Source organism: Serinus canaria, chromosome 2 (assembly GCF_022539315.1).
Source record: "Serinus canaria isolate serCan28SL12 chromosome 2, serCan2020, whole genome shotgun sequence".
Taxonomy (NCBI): domain Eukaryota; kingdom Metazoa; phylum Chordata; class Aves; order Passeriformes; family Fringillidae; genus Serinus; species Serinus canaria.
The window spans coordinates 55,816,101-55,837,651 of NC_066315.1; the positions used below are offsets into that span (position 1 = coordinate 55,816,101).

The 21,551-nt window shown below is 39.5% G+C and overlaps 1 protein-coding gene and 1 long non-coding RNA gene across 4 annotated transcripts in view; one reads left to right on the forward strand and one right to left on the reverse strand.

Annotated features, from left to right (window-relative positions):
- The window catches only part of SUSD5 (sushi domain containing 5), a 41,171-nt gene extending 36,283 nt beyond the window's left edge, over nucleotides 1–4,888 (reverse strand). Inside the window, exon 1 of the mRNA XM_009093862.3 lies at nucleotides 4,183–4,888. Within this exon, the coding sequence (XP_009092110.1) occupies nucleotides 4,183–4,279 (97 nt within the window). The 5' untranslated portion in view covers nucleotides 4,280–4,888. The remainder of the gene's footprint in view (nucleotides 1–4,182) is intronic.
- LOC127059313 (uncharacterized) lies at nucleotides 4,144–21,551 on the forward strand. Of its 3 annotated transcripts, XR_007777003.1 has the most exons (6): nucleotides 4,144–4,247; nucleotides 5,380–5,604; nucleotides 5,731–5,761; nucleotides 6,557–6,636; nucleotides 20,178–20,252; nucleotides 20,840–21,551. It is a non-coding gene; the product is annotated as an uncharacterized LOC127059313 (long non-coding RNA). The 3 variants fall into 3 exon arrangements; XR_007777001.1 differs by having other exon boundaries at nucleotides 5,380–5,761; XR_007777002.1 differs by having other exon boundaries at nucleotides 4,160–4,247; nucleotides 5,357–5,761.

Below are 21,551 nucleotides of genomic sequence, written 5' to 3' on the forward strand. Positions count from 1 at the left end.
CAGAGCATGTCTTTTCAACATGCATCCAGTCACAATTCAATGCCTCCAAGTAATGGAGAATTTACAGCACACCTCATAGTAAACTATTCTAGTGGTTCATTACTCTTACACCTTATTTCCAGCTCCAAATTTTGCTAAAGTCAGCTTCTAACAACTGATCCTCATAATGCTTTCAAGACTTAAGAGACATCTACAATCAGATATATGGAAGTGCAAAAACAGATGTTCCTCAAAAATAAAATCAGACCAAAAGCTGTTTCTTCATATTTTACAGAAAATCAGTGGGTTTAACAGAATTGTACTGGTTATCATGAAAAGAGTTTGGCTGAATTATTCTTTTACGGTAACAGATACAACAAGAAGTTTTTCTGAGGTGCATAGGCACAGTTCAAAACCCACCTCAATGAGTTCAAATTTCTCCATGTCTTCAGCAGGATTTGCATCATGCTTGAAGAAGGAACATAAAACTGCATAGTCAAATATACCTTAAAGTAGGAACATCCCTCAAAAATAATATAAAATGAAAGGACTTTAAAAGGCATGCCCAGTGTGCTGACCTCATGACATGACATTTCCTATTTCAAATCATAAAACTTAATCAATTTCAACAAAACAAATTTAGTGAAAGATGTACAAATGTGGAATCCAATACATTTTTACTTGAATGTTAAATATTTCAAATTGAGGTAAAGGAGAGCAGAGGAAGGAAAGGTTACTTCCGTACTTTGAGAGAAATTTAATTTTCATTTCTATGAATATGTGTAGCAATGTATCTTGATTTTCAGTGTAAAGGTGGAAGATCCAGTAACTCTACAACTGCAGACAGAGATTTGGCTAATTACCGGTTCTACTTAATGTTCACAAATGTGGAGTTTATTTCTGTGAAAAACAGCAGTGAATGATGTCTTATTCAATTTTAAAAATATTGCATTGTCAGAAAAATAGCAAAATCAAGATGTGATCTTTGAGTTCCCCATCAGCTAAACCCACCTTGAGCCTAAATTTTGATTTTACTGGGCACTTCAGAATCAAATAGTTGGAATTGTTCATGCATGAATGTGTGTTATTTTGCAAGCAGGAGAATGAAATGTGTAGGCACCTGCTACAGAAATGTGAGCATCAAGAGAGAGCAGAAGAGAAAAAACATACATTTTTTCCTTTACTTAAAAAAAAAAGGACACAAACCAAGCCAAATTAAATACTTTAGTTGGGGGGTTTCCTGCTTTGAAAGTCATGCCTTTAGTTAGAGGCATGTCTCTCAGATCCTATCTGTGCCCAGCTTCATGGACTCTGGATCCTTCCACCTGCAACCTCTGCAGGCACTATGCATGGGCACTGCTATGACTGGCTGGACCAATAGGGCTTCATGTGATCCAAATTTAGCAACAGGCCAGCTCCAATTTGGCACAATTGGTAATGCTTTGAAGTTAGCACATTTTTCATTTCAGGAGTTTCTCAGTATGGTGGAGGAATCACCATCACCCTCTCCTGACGTGCTCTGTCTCAGAGCAAGTACTCTGCAGAAAACTATGGTTCATACGTGTGGGTATTTTAGGAGCCTTGTAAAAACAAAAGAGGGAGGCAAAAAAGTGGAGGCAACTCCTGTTAAAGATTTAGGAAGTCACATCTTGTTCTCCTATTCCAGTGCAAATGGAAAACAACTTAAACACCCTGAATTTGCAGTGATACAATTGAGAAGTGCCACAATAACACATATTAATCTCCAGTGAATGCACTGGCAGTGGCACACCATGGTACCTCAGGGCATAAGCAAGCCTTTGGGGAGTCTTCTGTCCATCTGACCTGGACCTGTACAGATTTGAGCAAGCTCATTTTGATTGGGGAAAAAAGCAGCAAAGCGAAACAGAGCTATATTTTATTTCTGCATTTGCCTGGGTATTTCTGCAGCCTGTTTGTGCTACAGCAATATGTGCCACTGTAAAGAGTGGTCAAAAGAGATCAATTAAGCTCCAAAGTTTTACACCTCTATCAGACCTCGATGGCCGTCAGTTTTATTGCCTACTCTCCGTCATTATTTTTGTGTGAGATAATAAAGTGAAAGTCTTCCTTAGGGAAACACATTGCAACCAGTTTCAGAGGTTTGACTGTAAGAGGGGCCAGTCTGAATTTCACAGGTTTTTTACAAGACATATTCTAAATCCCTTTAGCAGTTTGCAACACAGTCAGATACCTTCAGTTAAAAATGACAAATACACAAACACATATGTGTCACTCAGAATGGTCCATTGGCACTTAAGTGACATTTACACGTATTAGAAACTTGCACCATTGTGTTTTCACCCACACCTTAAAAATGAGAAGGTGGTTTCTGACTGGATCAGACCAGAATCTGCTATAAAAAAAGGATTAATCCTATTTCATACTCTCAGATCTTCTTAAATACAAAGTGGTGAATTTTAAAGCTGACATACAGCATTTTCTTCTGTTTTTAACCCAGATGGCTTATAAGACAGTGTTACAGTTGTGTGTTCAAACATTAATATTAAGAGAATCCATTGAAGATCAAGTTAATAGCAGACTTACATATCTTTCACAATACTGCCAAGAATTTAAATAAAATTGCAAACCACATCATTGTAATAACGCTTGACAACTGCAAAGTACTTCAGATATTCTGCCCATTCATACTATAAATATTTTACTACAAGTGAAGCAAATTTGACAAACTGTTGAATGACAATTAAAATCTGTCATGACTTCTGCCTTAAAATGATCTCCAAGTTCTTTTCCCTCTCTCTTTTACAAGATGCCTGTTTAGGAATCAAAAAAAGTTAGTTTTGTTAATTTTATAGAAATAATAAAAATTGGAATGTGCCCCTGAAAGAACAAGGGGACCTTCAGGTGAAGCATTCTCAGCAAGGGAAATTATTACTCTTGCCCTGTGTCCTTAAGTTCTGTGAAGAGTCCTTTTTAATGGATATGCTTTTCCCCTCTCTTCTCATTTCAAAGGCATTTTGCTGAGGAAGGAGTGCATCCTAAAAACAGAATCACAGTTTTTTTCTACTGCAACATAGTGCAGTTGTTTGATGCATTTCTTTTCCTCTATGCTTAATGAAATGTAACTCTCCTTAAACTTTACAAGAAAGGGTTCTGTTGTATAAATGTATAAATGTATAAATTTATACATTCTACTCAAAGCTGTAGAAACATACAGGCAAGATTAATTTTCTCCCTTTCCTTTGTCATCAACTGAAAGAAATTTAAGTTAAACAGGAAAAATGCTGTGAGAACGAACAAGAAGAGATTTTTATTGCCCTATAATGTGTAAGTTCTGTTCTCTGGAATAATGCAGCAAACATCAGTGGTAAAGGATTAGGGTATTGGAATTAAAAAATCCTGAGATTGGGCATAAATCTATTGCAGCTGTGAAAGTGGAAAAATGTGACCATTCAGCATGCTGTCCCAGGAATACAGTTGTTTCAGAAGTGTTTTGGTTTAGACAAGTTGGTTATCATTTTATCACAAGCTGAATAAGTAAAAGGGTGTTAGGCTACTGGAAACTTTCAAGGGATGCAGCTTTTCAGGGTCACCATTGCTGAGTAAAAAGTCCCATTTCAGAGTAACTGGTAGCTGGTGCTTCAGCCAAATCCATGTCCTGATCACATTCCTGAGCAGGGAAGTGCAGATGAAGCTCATGTGCAGAAAGGTGGGCAGTCATTTTCAGCATGTGTGGCACTGAACAGAAGAGGTTATCAAAGTCTTTCAGTTCTTGGATTCCCTTCCTCAAGTATCTGCCTCGATAAAGTGACACATCTGAAGTGGGGAGATAGGAAAGTTCTTTGGAGAAAAGGTACTTTGAATTATAAGGAGAGGTCTCCTAAAATATAGCTGAGTCTTCTTAGTTGTGTTCTGGCTTTGTTTCATTATTCCTATTTCCTCTGGAAAAGTTCACTATCCTGTCATTCTGTTGTAATAAAATAATCTTAGCCTTCTGGGATCTTATTTCCTTTCTTTGCTTAACCCCAGGATATTTGTAAAGTCTCAAAAAGCTCTGAATCAGAAGTTTCCTAATACAAACTGGGGCATGTATTTAAGCCTCTTATTAAAAAAAAAAAAAATTTGGTTTGGTTTTTTTTTTTTTTCTTTTTGCAATAACACATTTCAACATACAGCCCTCATTCCAGCCATAGCAACCCAGCCCAAACTCAATGGGAGACTCACCATCAGCCTGAACAGAGATGATCTGAAGTAAGAAGAAGAAGACAGATCCCACTCCCAGGAGAAAGGTGAGAGAGAATCTCTGAGAGCCTAGAGCCATTGCCCTGCTTCCAAAGCCCTCAGCTGCAGGAGGTTGGCTGCCGAGGCTTTTCCTCTCTCCTCCTCTGCACTTTCGTAGCGGGGTCTGCGGTGATGATTTCAAGGAGCACTTTCCCTCGGCAGGATCCTGCGTCTTGGGTTTGCACTGAAGGCGGGAGGGGTGGAAAAAGAAAGAGGGAGGGAGAGAGGAATCCTTGGCTTGGCTAGTGTGAAGGGGAGGGGAAGGTGGGGGGAGATGTCCAGCCAGCTGGGCTTGGGGAGAGAGAGGCTTTATCCAGCCCGGTCTGCGGGGCAGCGCACACACAGAAGCGGTGTGAAAAGTCACATTATCCTGCCGGTAAATACCTAATGGATCACGGTGGAGGAAATGTAAAAGCCAGGAGGGAGAGAGAAGGGGGGAAAGGACAAGCGACGAGCAGCAGCAATCCCAGTCTGAGAGGAGAAGGGCAGCTCCATAGCTGGTGCTGGTTCCCGGTGAGTTTGTGGGCTCAGCTGTGCATCTCCAGAGGGATGGGCGCAGGCGTGGGCAGCATTTTCCTCTCCTCAACACAAAATCAGCCAGCAGTGCCTTGCTGAGGTCAGTGGCTGCTGCAGGAGAGTGATGGTGCACAGGTGAGGGCTGAGGAGAAGTGACAAAGGCGTAGAACCCTGGCGACCGAGCCTCCCTGAAGAGCAGCACTGGGATGGATTAATCCTGCTATTTCAGATTCCAGCTTTGGGACGGCCATGAGGAACTGCAGGTTGAAGCTGGGGTCCATCAGCTGGTCTCTGTCAGCCCTCCTGCTCCAGATAAATGATCTCGGTCAGGTTTGAACACTCTGAAAGCAGCTGTTGAAGGGAGTTTCCAGTTCCCACTAGCACTTACAGAACTGACATCAGTCCTTCATTCTCATTCATCTTATATTTGTCCCAACACAAGTCAAAAGAAACCCCCACAATGAGAGGAAACATGCTAGTGGTGATGCCAGGATTAATTTAGCTAAATACATAAACGGAATAGTTTTGTGTTGCTGTTGGAACTCAGCAGGGCTCAGAAATGTTGTTTTCATATTCCCATCCTATTCTGCTTTTATTTCAGCTTCTTAAAATTTTTTCCCTTAGAAATTTGAAGCGGGGCAGAAATGTTCAGTCTGGCAAGAAACTATGAGCTACCAGAAGCAGAAATAAGGAGCTGACCCTTCTCACTGCCAGAAGTCCTGGTGTCCTCAAAGGCAAGGTGTAGGCAGCCACAGGCATGATCTGAGAATGAAGAACTTGTGTAGTATTGGTTTTGGTCTCACAAAAGTGACTCAAGCTCAGGAACTCCTGTATGAGAAATTCAAGGATGTAAGTAACACCGTAGCAGTAGAAGTTTTTAAAACACCAACATTTGATGAATTTGGGAAGATGATGCTCCAGTCCTGTTGACTTTAAAATATTGTGACCTTCTTCCTCTCCTGTATACCCATACAGGCATATGAATCTACAGGCAGAAAACTTGCAGGTAGGTTTTAGGTGGCTTTGAATTTTCTGTTTATCCAAAGAATAGGAAGGGCAGGAGGGTTGGGGTTGTTTTTTGTTGATTTTTTTTTTTTTTTGCATTGTCTTGCCAGCCTAACTCATAAGGATTGCCCCCAAAATTAGAAGGATGGGAAGTTTCTTTCTCACGTCATCCTTAACTTAGGAGGGTTGGCATAACACAACTACAAAAGTGCATTTCATTTCAACATAAACTCCATGTTCTGTATAACAAGAATGAACATACAACATAACAGAAAGGGAAACAGAAAATTGTAACATGCATTGAATTTATGTTTTTTTACTAGCAACATAGCTAATGGCATAAAATCAAGTTTTAAACCTCTGATACACCAATTGTTCTGTCCCTATTTTAAAAAGTGCTGGACACATTTAGAGAGACAGCAAAGAGACTCCATGAATCTGAGTAAGTAATTACAGCAAGACTCACAGACATTACCAGAGACCTACCATGACCACAGCTATAGGTCCAGGTTTCCCTGACACTTGTCATAGGGATTATGACTTTGTTGGCCCTTTGCTGTCCTCATGAGTTTGGCCAAAGCAGGTGGAGGAAAGGGCAGTATCTTCCGGATTTCCATCTAAAATTCCTAAGGTCTGTTGGGTTAGTTTTGCTGTAATTGGCTCATTTCCTTGTGTTGATATAACTAAAGGCATGTTGCCACTCTGGCTTCTGTCTTGGAAAATCTCAGCTTGTATTCTTGAGTAGAACATCTTACTGATTTTAAAGATTTACCACAAGATCTGTTACTTTTTGAAGGAATGAACAGTTTGTAGAATGACCTGGCTTCTTCCTGCCATCCCATCTCAAAGGCAAAGGAAGTCTGTAAGTGTGGAAAGGTAAGGATATTTACCAGTTATGAATTCCTGGAAGATAAGTACTTCACTGCCAAAGAGTTGTCCTTCCAGTCTTAGATTCCAGCAAAAATTCCTGGTCTTAGTGTATTTTGGAAGATTTTTATAGAGCTCAGCAGAGTAGGTTTTAAACTTAGAAGATATGCATGGTTTTGCATTGAAATCAACATTAATAGAGGAAAAAATTCCCGCTTTTAGAATCAAATCCTTCTTGGAACCAAAATCTCAAAATGAGATCTGGAAGTTAAGATGCTTAGAAACCGATAAAACCTTTTGCTCAGAATCTCTGGCATTCATGGCACTATAGTAGCACATCAGTCAGACTATTCAGTGTATAAAATACAAAGTTTTATGACAGATTACAAAAGATTAATTGTGCCTGCAGCTTTACACCACAGATAGATCGTGCCTGCCTTGGGAGCAGTGAAGGTGTCAAAGGGGATATTTTATAAAACAGAGTTTCATTGTGTGCAAACCTTTATGCAGTGAGTAAGACAGGGGAAGGCACTGGGTTATAAAGCATGCACATACACGTATGAATGCACACACAAAAGACACTTGTGTGCTGTGAAGCACACAATAAAGGTTTGGACATCTACAACCTGAACAGCATCTGTGCACATTTACATCTGGAATATGTCATTCAAGTTAGAGTGGATTGTTAAGACTAAATAAAACACCTAAAAGAAATGAAAGTGAATAAAGACACATTTGCAAACAGCAACACAATTATTTACATTATATATTATTGTATTTGGTCTCTTCATATCTACTACTAGGAATATTTACTTTCTGCCACTGAAAATTTCTATACTGTAAACATTGCTCCAATTCTGCAGATTCTAACACATGATCTTGAGCCTCTTCAAGATAAGGACTAGGCTCCTAAAGCCTTGAGCAAGTAGCCACTCCAAATCATTTGTTATCTCAAGCCAAGCTGGGCAGATGCTGGCAGATTTGTTAAAGTGCTGCAGCTGGCCAAGAAACTTGTCTTTGAAGAAAGAATGCTGGAAAGTTATAGGAATGGCCACCTTTCATATCAGAATAAAGCACAATAGAAATAAAGTTTCTGTTCAGAAAAAGATACCTCTCCCATTACTAAAGCATGAGATTCTGTTTAACTTGATTCTCTGTATAATGCAATAGCTTCAATAGATGTTGACAGTCTGGACAATTTAGCTTGAAGAACTGAATTTCAATGGGATATAGGCTTCAGGTTTACTTATCATCCTAAATTTTCGCTACTTTCTTTTAAAGAAAGAGATGCAGAAAGAGCAAGGTGGCAGCTAAATGACTCTAACCAGCATGATTACTAGAATTTATAATACAGTCTGGAAGTTCTGAAGGCCTCTCTTGAGCTGAAGTTGGAAGGAGCTAAATGCACAAATAACTGAGGCATACTGTTTTCTCAGTGCCCTACACTCAGCTGCAGCATCTACACAGAATTATGGCACTGTAGGATAACTCTGTAACTATTTGCAGTGATGCCATGCCCAGGTATGAGTTCCCATTTCCCAGCTTTCAGACACCAGTTGATCCATATATAAATGCAACCAAATAACTGGTTTCCTATGGACCAGACATGTTGACAATGTCTCTCTGAGGATTTGGGTTCTGCAGTTTAGTAGCACATCAACTCATGAGCCTGCAAAGCCTCTCCAGACTCTCTCTCTTCACATATAAACAGAGATAACCAACTTTACACACCGCTCTGATTTGCTCTTAGTGAATCAGCATAAGTTCTTTAAAAATACTTCCATAGTATCATATCATTGCAATGGGTAAGTCTATGCCTTGTGCCCCTGCTAGAAAAAGGACATGAAGAATTATGACTTGGCTTCCCAAGGACCATGTAAAGGGATCTGAAGTACCTAACAGATTATATAGCATTTACATACAGGCACTGCAATGATATCTCCTAAAGGCTATGGAGCCTGTGTGACGGAAAGGCAGGCAGGGAACCTTGGTAGGACTGTACACCTATTGTTTCCATGGATAGTACACCTACTGTATACTGGGATCCAAACTTATTCTGCAGCTGGATCCAAGCTTCTAACCCCCAAAAGCTAACTGGAAATGTGAGAGAAAAAAGTGGGAGAGAAAGATTTCTTTGTTTATAAAATGTGAATTATTAGGCAATGGCAACACAGACAAACATTTTTCAGTGTCTGGCAGTCTGCAACAGTCTACTAGCTTCAGAGAACTTTTTATTTTATTTATACAGAGTGTTTGCACCTAATTAAATGAAAAAGTAGAAATGTGCAGAACTACCTGAAAGTAATTCAGGGAGCTGACAAAAAAGGAGAAAATTTTTTAAAAAAGGAAAAGACATATTTCCCCCACTTTGTGGGTGGTGGGTTGAACAGAGGGATCTGTGTCATGGAGCTGCTGACCCTAAGAAAGAGTGTGATTCTTACACTTACATCATGCTATGTGGGGTCAGGTGTTGTCATGTGACAGGCCATGACCCTCATATAAATCATTGCCATGTAAACTGTTAAAATCACACTTCATTTCGTGGAGACTGAGCAGTCTCAATAAAAGAATGAAGATATCTGGTCATAAAATAGCAGCTGCAATATTAGTGATATACAAAATTAATTCAATTCTTTTTTCTGACAAGCAGAGGCAAACCAAACTTTTGGCTGCTCTTGGTTGGTGTTATTTGGCCAGGGGAGACTGGTAGCTTCTACTTTCTTCATTTTTTAAGGCCTTGCATCAGTTTAAAGGGTGAAAGTTATGTAGCAGTGTAGAAAATGATGTAGTTTTACCCAAATGGTTTATCTGTGTTCTCTGCAGGCATCTGTAAAAGTCTAGGTGGATAAGAATCTAATACCTTGCCTAGATTTCTATGTTGAGCCTGCAGACAAAACATTCCCATTTCACAATTTCATCTGGTTTCTCACTCTCTCCAACCTTCACCAGCCATGACCTGCAGTTAGATGAGAGAGAGCAATTAAGTTCGAGGCTGCCTTCATCTACTCAGTCTACAGCTGCTGAATGCTCCCCACTGTGGATATATGGCATGGCATGAGCAAGTATGGAATGTGGCTCATCTTCTCACAGTCCCAGGGCAACAACCAGATAAAAGACAGTCCCTTCCTGAGCTCTCACTGATGCTGTGGGTCTCCTCCAAAGCAGGCTGCCTACACCAGCACCTGTACCTGCATCAGCAGGTGCTGTGCTGCATCCCCTGCACACACAGGGCCAACAGGGACCAACACACGAGAGCTGACCGTCAGTATTTATCACAAAACCTCAGACCATCTCCCTCCACTCCCACTTTAAGTGCCTCCAACCACCTGTGAGCTGCATTGTATGGAAACCCAGGAATACTACAGGGCCAGTGGCAGGAGGACTTTGGCCCCAGCAAAGTTGGCACCTCCCTGGCACACAGCTCATATCATGGAATTTCCTTCCCATTGCAGAATTGTGTTCCAGCACCTCTGCTTTGGTTTTCAAAGGGACACCATTTGCAAACAGATCCCTGCAAATATGGAAGAAGGAGGAGTCCCCCAGAGCTGCAAATGTTCCCAACCAGCTGTGGGGAATACACAAGGTCATGGTTATAGTGTTTGTCATGCATCCAGCACAGCAATTGATTTGTAATTTATTTTACCAATCACCTGGTAAAATTTGTCACTATTTTACCAGGCACCTTTTGACTTTTGTGTCTCAGCTTCGTTCTCCAGCTATTTCCCAGGAGTTTGTTTAACTGCATTCTAAGGAGTGTTCCCTGAACCTTAGGGCATCCTAATTTGTCCCCAGGTGTTAGCTCTGCCCTCTAGTGCTGTGCCTGCCCCAGGGTGGTGTGTCACAGAGCCGTGGCTGCTGTTCAAAAGCTGACTGGTCAAACGCTAAACTGCCAAAAACTTACAAGCTGACTAAACTGACTTGACATTTTTGTGCCTCCTGGGAGTGGGCCACCAGTCTATTTCTAATCATTTAAACAGCAAACCTCTTAAACACAGCCTGCCTAAACCCCAGCATTTTACAGCACCAACCAGTTCAACTAAAATCTATTTATTGCATGTTGAAGTGGCTCAACCTGTGGCACTGATCCACCCCACAGGTTCTTGGCTGCTGGGGGTGTGACCAAGTGTTGTGTTGAGCAAAGGCAACTGAGAAAGCTCTTCACTTCAGTGCCTGGAATTAAAGGTCCCAGTCAAAGGAACAGTGAGCCAAAGGGAGTACAGGGCTCTGCTGAAGCAGAAGGTTTTTATGGCAGACTGTCACAGTAACCAGCCATGGTACAGTCAGGAAATATAAGTGAGTTTTGGCCTGGATGCTGTGCAGTTTGCAAACCTTATGCAAGAACTTGTGCAAGTGCTTTGCACTAAGCCAGTAGCATTTTTAAGTAGAGTTTTATGCAGACTCTGAAGTGCTGTGTTTTTCTAATTCCACTTGGGGAAAATGACATTGCTCAAACGCGCTGTAGCTGTTAGGATAAAGTTGTCATGTTTCCTAGCTCTGCAGAACTGAGTACAGAGAGTTGAAAGCAAGGCTGTTGATATCAGTATTTGAAATGCCTTCCCTCCTTGCACAAGCCAAGCATGTCATTACTAAGGTCGCTATAATTTTTGGTAAGACAATAAAGAATAGGAAAATGGGAAATGCCAAAAAAGCTTTGAGTCTTTCTTGTCATAGCTGCTCATTTGTACTTGGGAAGAAAATAACATTCCACAGTCCCCATCTTCCCTTTTTCCACACAGCATGCTTTCAGGTCAGACTTTTTTCACACCTCCCTGAGATCTTTCCAATATATACAGGTACTTGAGAAACATGGAACTGAGCATTTGGGAGCATAGGGTTTCTGAGTGATATGTAAAGATCATTGGAAAAATTAGTATAACAGAGAATAGATTAGAAAAGCTCATGCAGATGAAGAGGTTTCCAAGCTCCTGTGAGAGTTTGGAGAATTAAAGCATGGAGAAGAGGATAGAAGGAAAATTATCAAGCTCTTTTGCTCATAGGCTAGGGAAGCCTAATTTCTGTTTTCTCAATTCCCCCACCTTCATCTTTTCAGAAAATTTCTTTATCAGGTTTCTCTCAATCTCTTCTTCTGCATCTTTTTTGCATCTTTTCTACAACATTTCAGCTTCTGAGTCTCATGCTGACACTCAGCTCTTCTGGTGGGCTGTGTGGGCATGGGGGTATGTCAAATACCCAAGCAACTTATATCAGCAGACCTACCAGCCATCAGTTTTACAATAGTGGGGGTTCACTTTGGGAGCATCACCTTGCATCTTCTCCCTCTCAAAGCACCCTTCAGTTTGTGTCAAGAAAATGGATACACAACATTCAAACCACGTTCACACTACCTGCCAAATACCATCCAAAACACCTGAAGTTGACTACACTTCCATCCTTGCAGTAAATCCAATCATCAGGAGCTGACTAAAAATTGAACAACTGTTAATGCAAACCCCACAACCCCCTAATGGTGGTGGGAGTTGGGCAATAACATAATTTGTGTACCAAAATATGGTCTTAGAAGTCTATGAGTTACTGTCTACCCCTGGAACTGGTCAGCTCTTGCAAATAGGTTTGAGTTGAATAATGTAAGGAACTGTAATTGGTGTGCCCACAAATGCCTGGCTACTAACATTGCAACCATTGATTTTTATTACCACTACAAAAATAGTAGTGTATTATTATTAGCTAAAAAAAATCCCATGAAAATATAAATATGTTGTTACATTAAATTTAAATGGACACCAAAACATGCTCTTTTAGCAGTGGAAGTAGCCAGGACATTTTTGATATTAAAATATTTATTTAGAAAAAAAAAGACCTATTATTCTTCATCTGGTTAAAAAAAAACAAAATAAGAAGAAAAATCAACACTGTGTGTCCTCAAAGAATTGATCATTTAAACTCCATAAGTAGAAGGAAATTTGTAATAACTCTGTATTCCTAGGCCAGTTCAAGGGTTGAATATTCCTATTGAGAAGATGAGCAATTTTTGTTTTTAGCATATTAATCATATATTTCATTGGCAAACAAAACTGAGCTCTGCCCTGAAGTTTGGAACGTCTGCAATTTGTAATTGTACAAAGAGGCTGGGAGAAGGGAATCAAAACAGAAGCTTTTTGTGTGTACGTGCATGCATGCATGCACACCCACACGTGCGGGTGGGTGTGCTCCTGTGGGTGTAGGAGAAGGAGGGAGGGAGGAAGGGAGGGAGAGAAAAAAGGAGAAATATTTTCCTTGCTTCTATATTTTTGCAGCTCAGGACCTGGCAATAGGTGATTTCCAGGCATGGATCTAATGGTGCAGACTTCGTCGTGTGCTGATAATGCCTAAATTATATATGTGGCTAATGCTTCCCACTTGGAAAACTTCTGTATTTTTCCTGTGTGCCTTATGAGCATGTGATATGTTTGGTTAAATGTATGAAAAAGATGCTCTAAAGGATCAAATTAAGTTAGATTCAAAGTTCAATATTCGCAAAAGAAAATAAGTCTCTGGGATAGGAAGGTTAAATAGCAAGCTATTTAATAAATAAATCATTTTTAAAAAAAAAACCATTTCGATAAATAAACTAGTATTTAATTATACAATAAATATGATCTAATTTCAGTAGCTGACTGAGTTACTTTACTAAAAGTCAATTTTAAATCAGCAACAAATTATTGACCAACACATAATGCCTGAAATAAGTCCTGTCGCAATGTTGTTTGGTCTCTAGTGTTAGCATATTTATCAATCTGTCTTTTCTTTTTATTTGCCTCATCTTTTTCTGTCTCTTTCAGTCTACTTGTTGCCTTTGCAGAGCACAACCAGTACTTCCTACTAGGCCAAGCAGTCTTAAGGGAGGAGAGATGAAAGAGGGCTTTGCATGTGAGTGCCAAATGCAAATATTCTGTGCCTTTGTGTGCAACAGAGAGAAGATAATGAAAGTTCAAGTTTTTTCTGTGTTTCAGAAAAAGGTCAGAGTTATATCACAATAGCCATCTGGTCAGAGTCATATCACAATGGCCATCTGGTCAGAGTTACATCACAACAGCCATCTTAGCTTTTTACAGTGCTTCTCTAGTTATGTATTTGTCACTCAGTGAGAAAACTTCATTCCAGGTAGATTGTATACAAGGAGCCTTATTCTAATTTTGCCTTTGCATTTGAAATCTGGGGTGGGGGGGGAAGTCCTGACATTTACCAAGATTAAATATGGCTCACCAACTACAACAAAGCTAAATCCAACCTCCCTAACTAGACACCATGCTAATTACTCTTCATTCCATAGGGATACAGGATACATGGAGTGGCTAAGCAGGTACTAAACATGACACACCTATTTCACAAGCTCTAAGAGTAGATGGTTGCAAAGAGAACGTGTTATGGCTCATGATACAGAAATCTTGCTAGCTCACTGACATATTCAAAAGAAGATGGGAGGTAGTTCAATGTACATTAAGTACGACAGCTCTGATTTTTGGGCCAGAGAGAGAAACATAAAAGAGTTAGTGCAACATCACATGAAAGGGGTAAGAATTCTACAGGAGACACAGTAGCAAAAACATACAGAAGAGTAAAAAGGGGAGCTTCTTCTAAAATAGAGAAGAAGTTTTTCCTTTGAAGAAATATCCAGACTTCTGTGTTTTGCTGAATTGTTCCTTCAAATCTTCTGCAAGTCGTGTATCACATATACTCAGGCTATCAAAAATCAGACTGTGATAGCCCTCACCAGAGCTACCTGCTAAAGAAAGCAAACTTTGCAGATTTAATTTCAGACCTAAATTAAAATTTCAGAATTTTAAGACTGTCCCTCCAAACCAACTCTCTAAAGATCTCTGAATTTCAAGTTAACTTGGCCCTGCAGAAGACACATAAATGTGGAACACAAGGGTGCAGCATTTAGAAGTTTGTAAATACCTGGTCTCCAAAGGTCCACCTGCTGTTGCCCATTTGCTTTGGCAGCACTAATTCCTGGCTAAATATTGGCGCAACTTGAAATAATTAATTACAGATACATAGCTATTTATAGCCCTAATAGATTCCAGAGCTCCAAAGCTGCTGTCATACTAAAGGACAGGTATAGGCAGAATTATCTTTGCTCTTTTTTAGCTTTGCTTTCTCCTCCTAAATCTTTCCCATGGCAAATATTTCTGTCCTCCTGCTTCATTTTAGTTTCCATCCTTGCCCTCCTTTCTCTTTTTTGTTTCCTTAAGTTGCTGTCTCTCCTTCCCTAGCTCTCTGTTCTCATGATTTTATTCCTATTGACTTGTCCATTTTCTTCTTCTGTCCTGCCTTAGACTACAGCAAACAAAACAAAACATGAGGTGAACAAGATGAATGGTTTTACCTGCAGTAAGTTTATTGCACATCTTATGATATTTGGTACATGAATCCTTAGCATAGGACTAGGGCTGGTCTTGAGAAATAGTGATTTTTATTTGGAAAAGAGAAAGCAGCTTTCTAGCACACATGGTTTCTGAGAAAACATTATCTGAGCGTACCCTGAAGGCTGAGAAACCAAAGGCAAATAAAAGGAACCTCAAATTGATTATTTTTAAGCCAGAAGGCAAATAAAAAGTAACTCCATATTGATTATTTTTAAGCCACCCTCATCACGTATGATTTTGGAACACTTAGAGCTGGCAACAGTGCAGCACAGATCAAGCAGAGGATTTGCCAAAAATCAGTCTGAGCTTTCTCCATACATTTGTTTCCTCTTCTGCTCTTACCTTAAACCTTTGTGCAGGATTTTTTAGGACGGACTGTTAAAATCTGTTGCCTGCAAAACAGCAGCGTGTACTCTGAAAATCTGAGAAAACAAGAAGTGGTGATTGAAAAAAGGAATAGAGGAATTTTGTGAATGTCATGCTTCCTCCTTTCACAATTCCTAAGTGTGGATGGGCTCTGAGTCTGCCTCTGAAAACAATATACTCTTCTGCCTCATTTCTATGGCTGGTCCCCCAGGCCACCTGTCGTCTTTTGATCACAAAGACCAAATAATGGCAAAAAAGAAAGGCAGTGTGACAACACTGGCAAGTGGTGAGCGTGATTGGTGCTCAGGAACAAAAAGGGAACAATGCTAAGCCACAGCATCATCTATCTTCACCTTGGGTGTGAGGGGTATTGCTTAGCTTTGTTTTTAACAGCCTCAAAGATGTCTCAGTAACAGCTTAGCTTACATAAAAAAACTTCTCCAAACTTGACCAGATTTTTGTGATGGGTGCTTGACTCTCATCAGCCATTGTTATTTTATTTTGTTTTATTATGAGAGGGAGCAGAAAAATTACAAGCTGAGATGATGTTCCCAGTTCTCAGTTGTTTTCCTTCTGTTTGTGTAGACAAGGTGTCTGGCATCCTGGTCATACTGAAAATACCCCATGACACGTACACGTGCCTCTCTGTGCAGTTGCTATCTTATTTTTCAGTCCCTTCCAGGCATGAATTTATCTCTTCCACTCTGAGTGATCTAAAGCTCAGAAATCAGAAACTGTGGAGTCCATAAGGGAAATAACACACAAAGAAGAAAAACAGTGATTTACAATGATAGCGACTGGGGTTTTTCCAAGAAATTCTTATTTTGTGTATTTCTCTGCCCACGGTGTTTCAGTTTCTGGGTTGGTCAGTTTCATGGGTCTGAACTGGAACGACGTGCTACACCATCAGGGCAGAAACAAGCGCAGAAAGCTTGGCAGCGCTGCTGTTGGCCACCTGCTGGGGTCGAGCATATGGAGGTTAATGGGCGAGCCAGGGCTCGGCTGCTGAGAGCAATCCATGGAAGGGGTTCAGCAATTCCTGTCCAAGCAGAAGCGAGCAGGAGGGGTTTGTGGGTGCCCTGCAGAGGTGCGTGCCTGCCGTGACTGCATGTGTGGCGTGAGGAAGACGGATGTCTCTAAAGCCTCAGCAATGCTAGGGGATCACAGATTCAGGCTCACCTTTCCTGAAGTGCACCAAGCTGTTCCTGCATGATAATGTCACCCTGCTCCTCTTCTGTGTGCAGGCACACCTGTCTCCTTCCTAAACATTCCTGCCATTCCTATGTTTTCATGTTACTGAGTAAATGGGAATAAAACTTGTTCTAAACTTACCCTGTTCCCTTCCTGGGCCACACAGGAAGAGAAGGTGCTTAAAATCTGCAGTAATATTCAATGCTGAATGGTGCATTTAAAAGCTGACAGAAATTGGCCTTTGAAGCAGCACCTTTTGGAGAGTCAAAGGGTCTCTCAGAGATAGAGCCAAGCTGTTAGAAAAATTCCTGACTGTAACACTCATTTGTCCAGTTCATAAATCTGCCTCCCTATTCTTCAAAGTGCCAGAAGTTATCTAGCCAGACATCCAGCTTTTATAAGACAGTCTAACAAGCTGTCTGGCTCAATTAGATGAACTCTGATGGTGCTCCAGATTTTCAGTCAGCAGACCACTTTGTAAGGAAAATATCTTCTTGCAGACCCAGTTCCCTTCCAGTGCTGGTAGTTTAACCTACAATGTTACAGTTCTTAAATGTTTTTTTTCAATGAACCACAAAAAAAATAAGCTCAGCAGTCCATCCACACACCACAGTTTCAGCTCCTCAGTTCCTCAGCCCCTTTTTTTCTTGGCCTTCTTCACTGTAAATGGTGAAAGCAATATTTCCTATGGTCTGGTTGTGCAGAACATATTGTGAAAAAAATAAAAAGCTACATGCTTGGTTATAACTGAAAAATTCTGAGTACAAAAGTACTATTTGGGGTTTCTTCAGCCTGAGCTCACTCTGTTCTCAGATAATCCCATAACAGACTGTTCCATACGACCGCAGATGTAAATGGCCCCACAGAAGCTGGACTCTATTACCAGGTTAGGCTGTATAGCCAAGTTATATCTAATTTCTGTTTCCATTACAACTTCTAGTAGACAGCTGATATGGCTCACTTAAACAGAAGCAGTCCTTATAAAACACAGTTAGGACTTGTGATCAATAAAGAGTAAAATAACTACTAGAATTACAGACTTGATGTGATGACTCTTTCTAAAAAAATGACTCACTTAAGAAAGTAACTTTTTTTACTAGCTACCCAATTAACCTAATCTTTCAAGTTTTACCTTTGTCAGTCAGCATATATACTGAGAGTATCACTTTTTCTCCTGGCAGACAAGGGGCAGAGATGCTTTTACCTTCCTGTGTTTCTACTGTTCACCGCTAATGACTTCAGGAACCTTCCCAGCAGCAGTCCAAGAACCCATCTGCTCTGGTGATCCCGCACTAGTGACATAGGCATAAGTAAGGCAACCACAGAGGCAAAACTTTAGGGTACAAAATCCAACCAGAAACCTGAAAAGCTGGAGTTTCATAATGACTCATTTCCCATCATTTCATGCAAGGTTCCTTTTTTTTTTTTTTTTTTTAATGTAGGCCATGCAAAACTTATTCAAATGTGTTCTATCCTCTGACTGAAAGTTGACAGTGATAAAATTCTCAGTCATGCAAAACACAAAGAAAAAAGGTAAATGCACGGTAGGAATGCAGTGTTATTAGAGCACTTATGTGTTCAAGATTTACTACATTTTAGCAAGCAAATTCAGCAAAACCATGTGGATTAATTTTTGCCTGTGTTTAGTTTTTTGATTTTGAACAACCATTAGCAATACAAAGTGAATCCAAATAAGATGCAACTTCTGCTTAGTATGTCATTAACTTAATTCTGTACAAATTGTTCAAATAAAGGCTTAAAGTATAAGACAACAACTTATCATCCTGTATGAAGAAATTATCAGAGAAGAAAAGCTAAACTGGTTGCATGTACTTCAACACATTCTAGAGCAGACCTTATTTTTATAAACTTCAAATGTTAATATGCTTTTTATATGGGAGATAATCAGCAGGATTACGTGGAAAGATGCTGACACTGTAACACACACAGTAAAATAATTCTCAAAATACTAGTCATTATTTTCAATTATGTTTTTTATTTGATTGTTAGAAGCCAATCTTGTTGATCCAGCAATATACACTTGGCTTTGCAGCCACTGTTGCTGCTTAGTAATGTCTTGGGAAATCCTATGCCTTTGAAATTCCATGCAAATCATCTAAAAGGAGCCAACATTAACACTCAGGCTGAATTAGAAAATAGAAAAATACACGAAGAAAGTTGTTTAAGGACAAAGTTGTCTCCAGCTAAAATTAAGCACTGATTCACAGTGACATTATGAAAACACTGAACTGTACATTAAAATTCCTAAACATTGCTGCTATTCACAACAGGCCAATGCAAACATTTGTTACTTCTCTGTCTGAGAGGGAATTTGTAAGTTAGGAAAATGATGTCAGTACAAAAGAATTCAAAACTAATTTTATCTGATTGGCAAGTGAGTTAAAGTACTGAGATACTAAATAAATATTTGACAGCACCATTCCATAGTATAATTTATTTCACATATGCAGTAAATTAAAGGGAAAGCTTTCCTAAACTGCAAGCAATTTCCAGGCAAACCACTAAGCAGGATGGTGGTGATCGCTGCCATTGTGTCATGGCACAGCAACTTCCTACCCTTGCAAAGGTCACCAGAGTTTTGAGCGAATAATCAAAACCACAAGGCAGAGAATGGTAGAGTAGGTCCAATTTTGTCACACTTGTGACAGGGAATTTAATTTTATATCACTGAGCATTTCTGCTTATGAGGATGAGGAAACAATGCTGAATGCCTGGCCTTGTACTTGTGTCAACAGGGCTATCGCTATGGATAAGGAGTTCAGAGTTTTGCCTAGCAATTGGTATTGCTGGGAAAATTCATTCCAGCATGACAGGCCTTGTTGAGATCTTATTTTAAATTTTTGATGTGTCTCAGTAAGGGAGAGTGTGGAAATGTGTTATTCATGACCAGTTCTCATAGGCACACAACGGCACAGGGGAGATACAGGAGGTGGGATATACAAACTATTAGATGGGATGTACAAACAGACCCAGGACTCAGAAATACTTTCAGAGAGTAAATCAAGATTTAGTGTGGATCATTTCTTGTTGTGTGGCAAAATGGAAGTTGCAGAGGTACTACATGTTTAGGTCCCCACAGTTTTGGCAAGGTTGGTCTGTTCAGTGGTTCCTTCCAAAGTAGACTTTCTATGAAAAGTTTGGTGATCTGACATACAAAGGAGAAAGAGTCTCACATCATTACAAGGGCATAGAGCTGCATTTGTAATACTGCAATTATAGAGATATTCAGCCTGGTTTAGACCTTGCTGAAACACTAGGGTCAAAGTTGGAACTGAAATTCCCTGAAATTGAAAGGCTTTTATGCAAGATTTTTATTAAATCCCCTGCAGAGACAATAAATAGCTGCAAAGTTCAGCTTGTTTATATCCCAGAGGACTTACCAAGGGCAAGATTTATAACTAATTATGGGGAAATATAGGTAACACTCAAAAAATGCAAGCCTTAGCTATATGTAATATATGGTTTTTAATATCATATGCTTTTAAAATTGATGTACACCTTATGACAATATTTTGGACACTAAATATAAAACAAAAACTGTTCAATTCTAATTTCACTTACAAAACAATCACCATCAAATTTGTGCTTTTTTTCCCTTTACAGAAAAAGAAGAGTTGTAGGCATCTATTGTCAAAAACCCAAAAGAAGTGAAAGGAAAATGAAAACCTGATTTATAGGGTGAGATTAAATTCAGAATGACAATTTTCTCTTTTTTCTTTTTTTAATAGTACATTTTATGGTTTTTACTTCGTTTTCTCCCTTAACTTAGAGAATATCTACTGATTATCCTACAAATCATGAAACCTTAACTTACACGTCTTTAACATGCTTGAACTATTAAAAGAAAAATGAATACAGACAGCATTGGAGGTTGTACATTAATCTTCACTCTTGATATAACAATTTATATCATAAATGAATATACATGGTCTCCTTGACATATTTTTTGTCATGTATGCAGGGTCCTTTTTCTAGAGAATGCTCATACAGAAACATGCATTTGTTGTGAAGCTTTCCTAACAAAATGCTGGGTCTGTATGGCACTTTGGCATTATTCTGGGTGAAAAGCATTACATGCACATAAGCTGTGTCATTTAAAAAAAACAATTTGGAGATTAGAAAGGGTGAAAGTGAGAAAGAAAATAGAGGTGCTAGGAAGTCAACATTTTATCTTCCTAGACTTGCAGTGCAATATAATTACCAGTCTGAAGTAGCTGTTCACTTTGTTTAGCATTGTAAAATAAACTCTCTTTGTGTGCATGTAGGTTCTGCTGCACTTTGGAACTGACTACAGATCATGACTATGGAAACACCAGCAACAAACCATTTTCTAACAATGAGCAGGAGGAGTCAGAAGGTTGACTCATAAGTCAGCACCTACTCAGTTACCTACTACTGATTTCTTCAGAGGTCTCAATATCTTTTGCAATTTTTCCAGTTTTAAAACTTTCAGCCAAAATGTCCACACACAGCTGCTGTACAGGCAATCTTATGGGCAAGTACACCTGTCCCCAAACTGGACACAGACAGGATAGAACTGTTTGGTTTGAAGAAGCTGAAAGAGTTATTTCAATGACAGGTTTAGGTAATTTGCTCTATAATTTGTAGCAGAGGTTTGGACTGTCTGTATTACTTCTAACTACAGGGAAAATAATAACTGTTAAATTTAACAGCATCTCTGAGAATATGAATGCATGGTGTAAAGTTGTGGCATACCGAGTGAGAGTAGTTTTAGTAACATTTTAATTAAACAGCTACTGTGAATGCCAAATCATGTGCTCTTAAATTGATGAAATTCAAGGAAAATACATTACAGCTACATCTACCTGTGACCACACCTCGTGTGAGCTGAAGTATGATATATACTGGGATCTGACTAGTCTGAGTGCTATACAAGAGCTGACTTATTCTTTGGTTACTTTAAAATTGTCAGAAAACACCTCGGTTTTGACGGGAAATAACTTTTAATAAAGGATA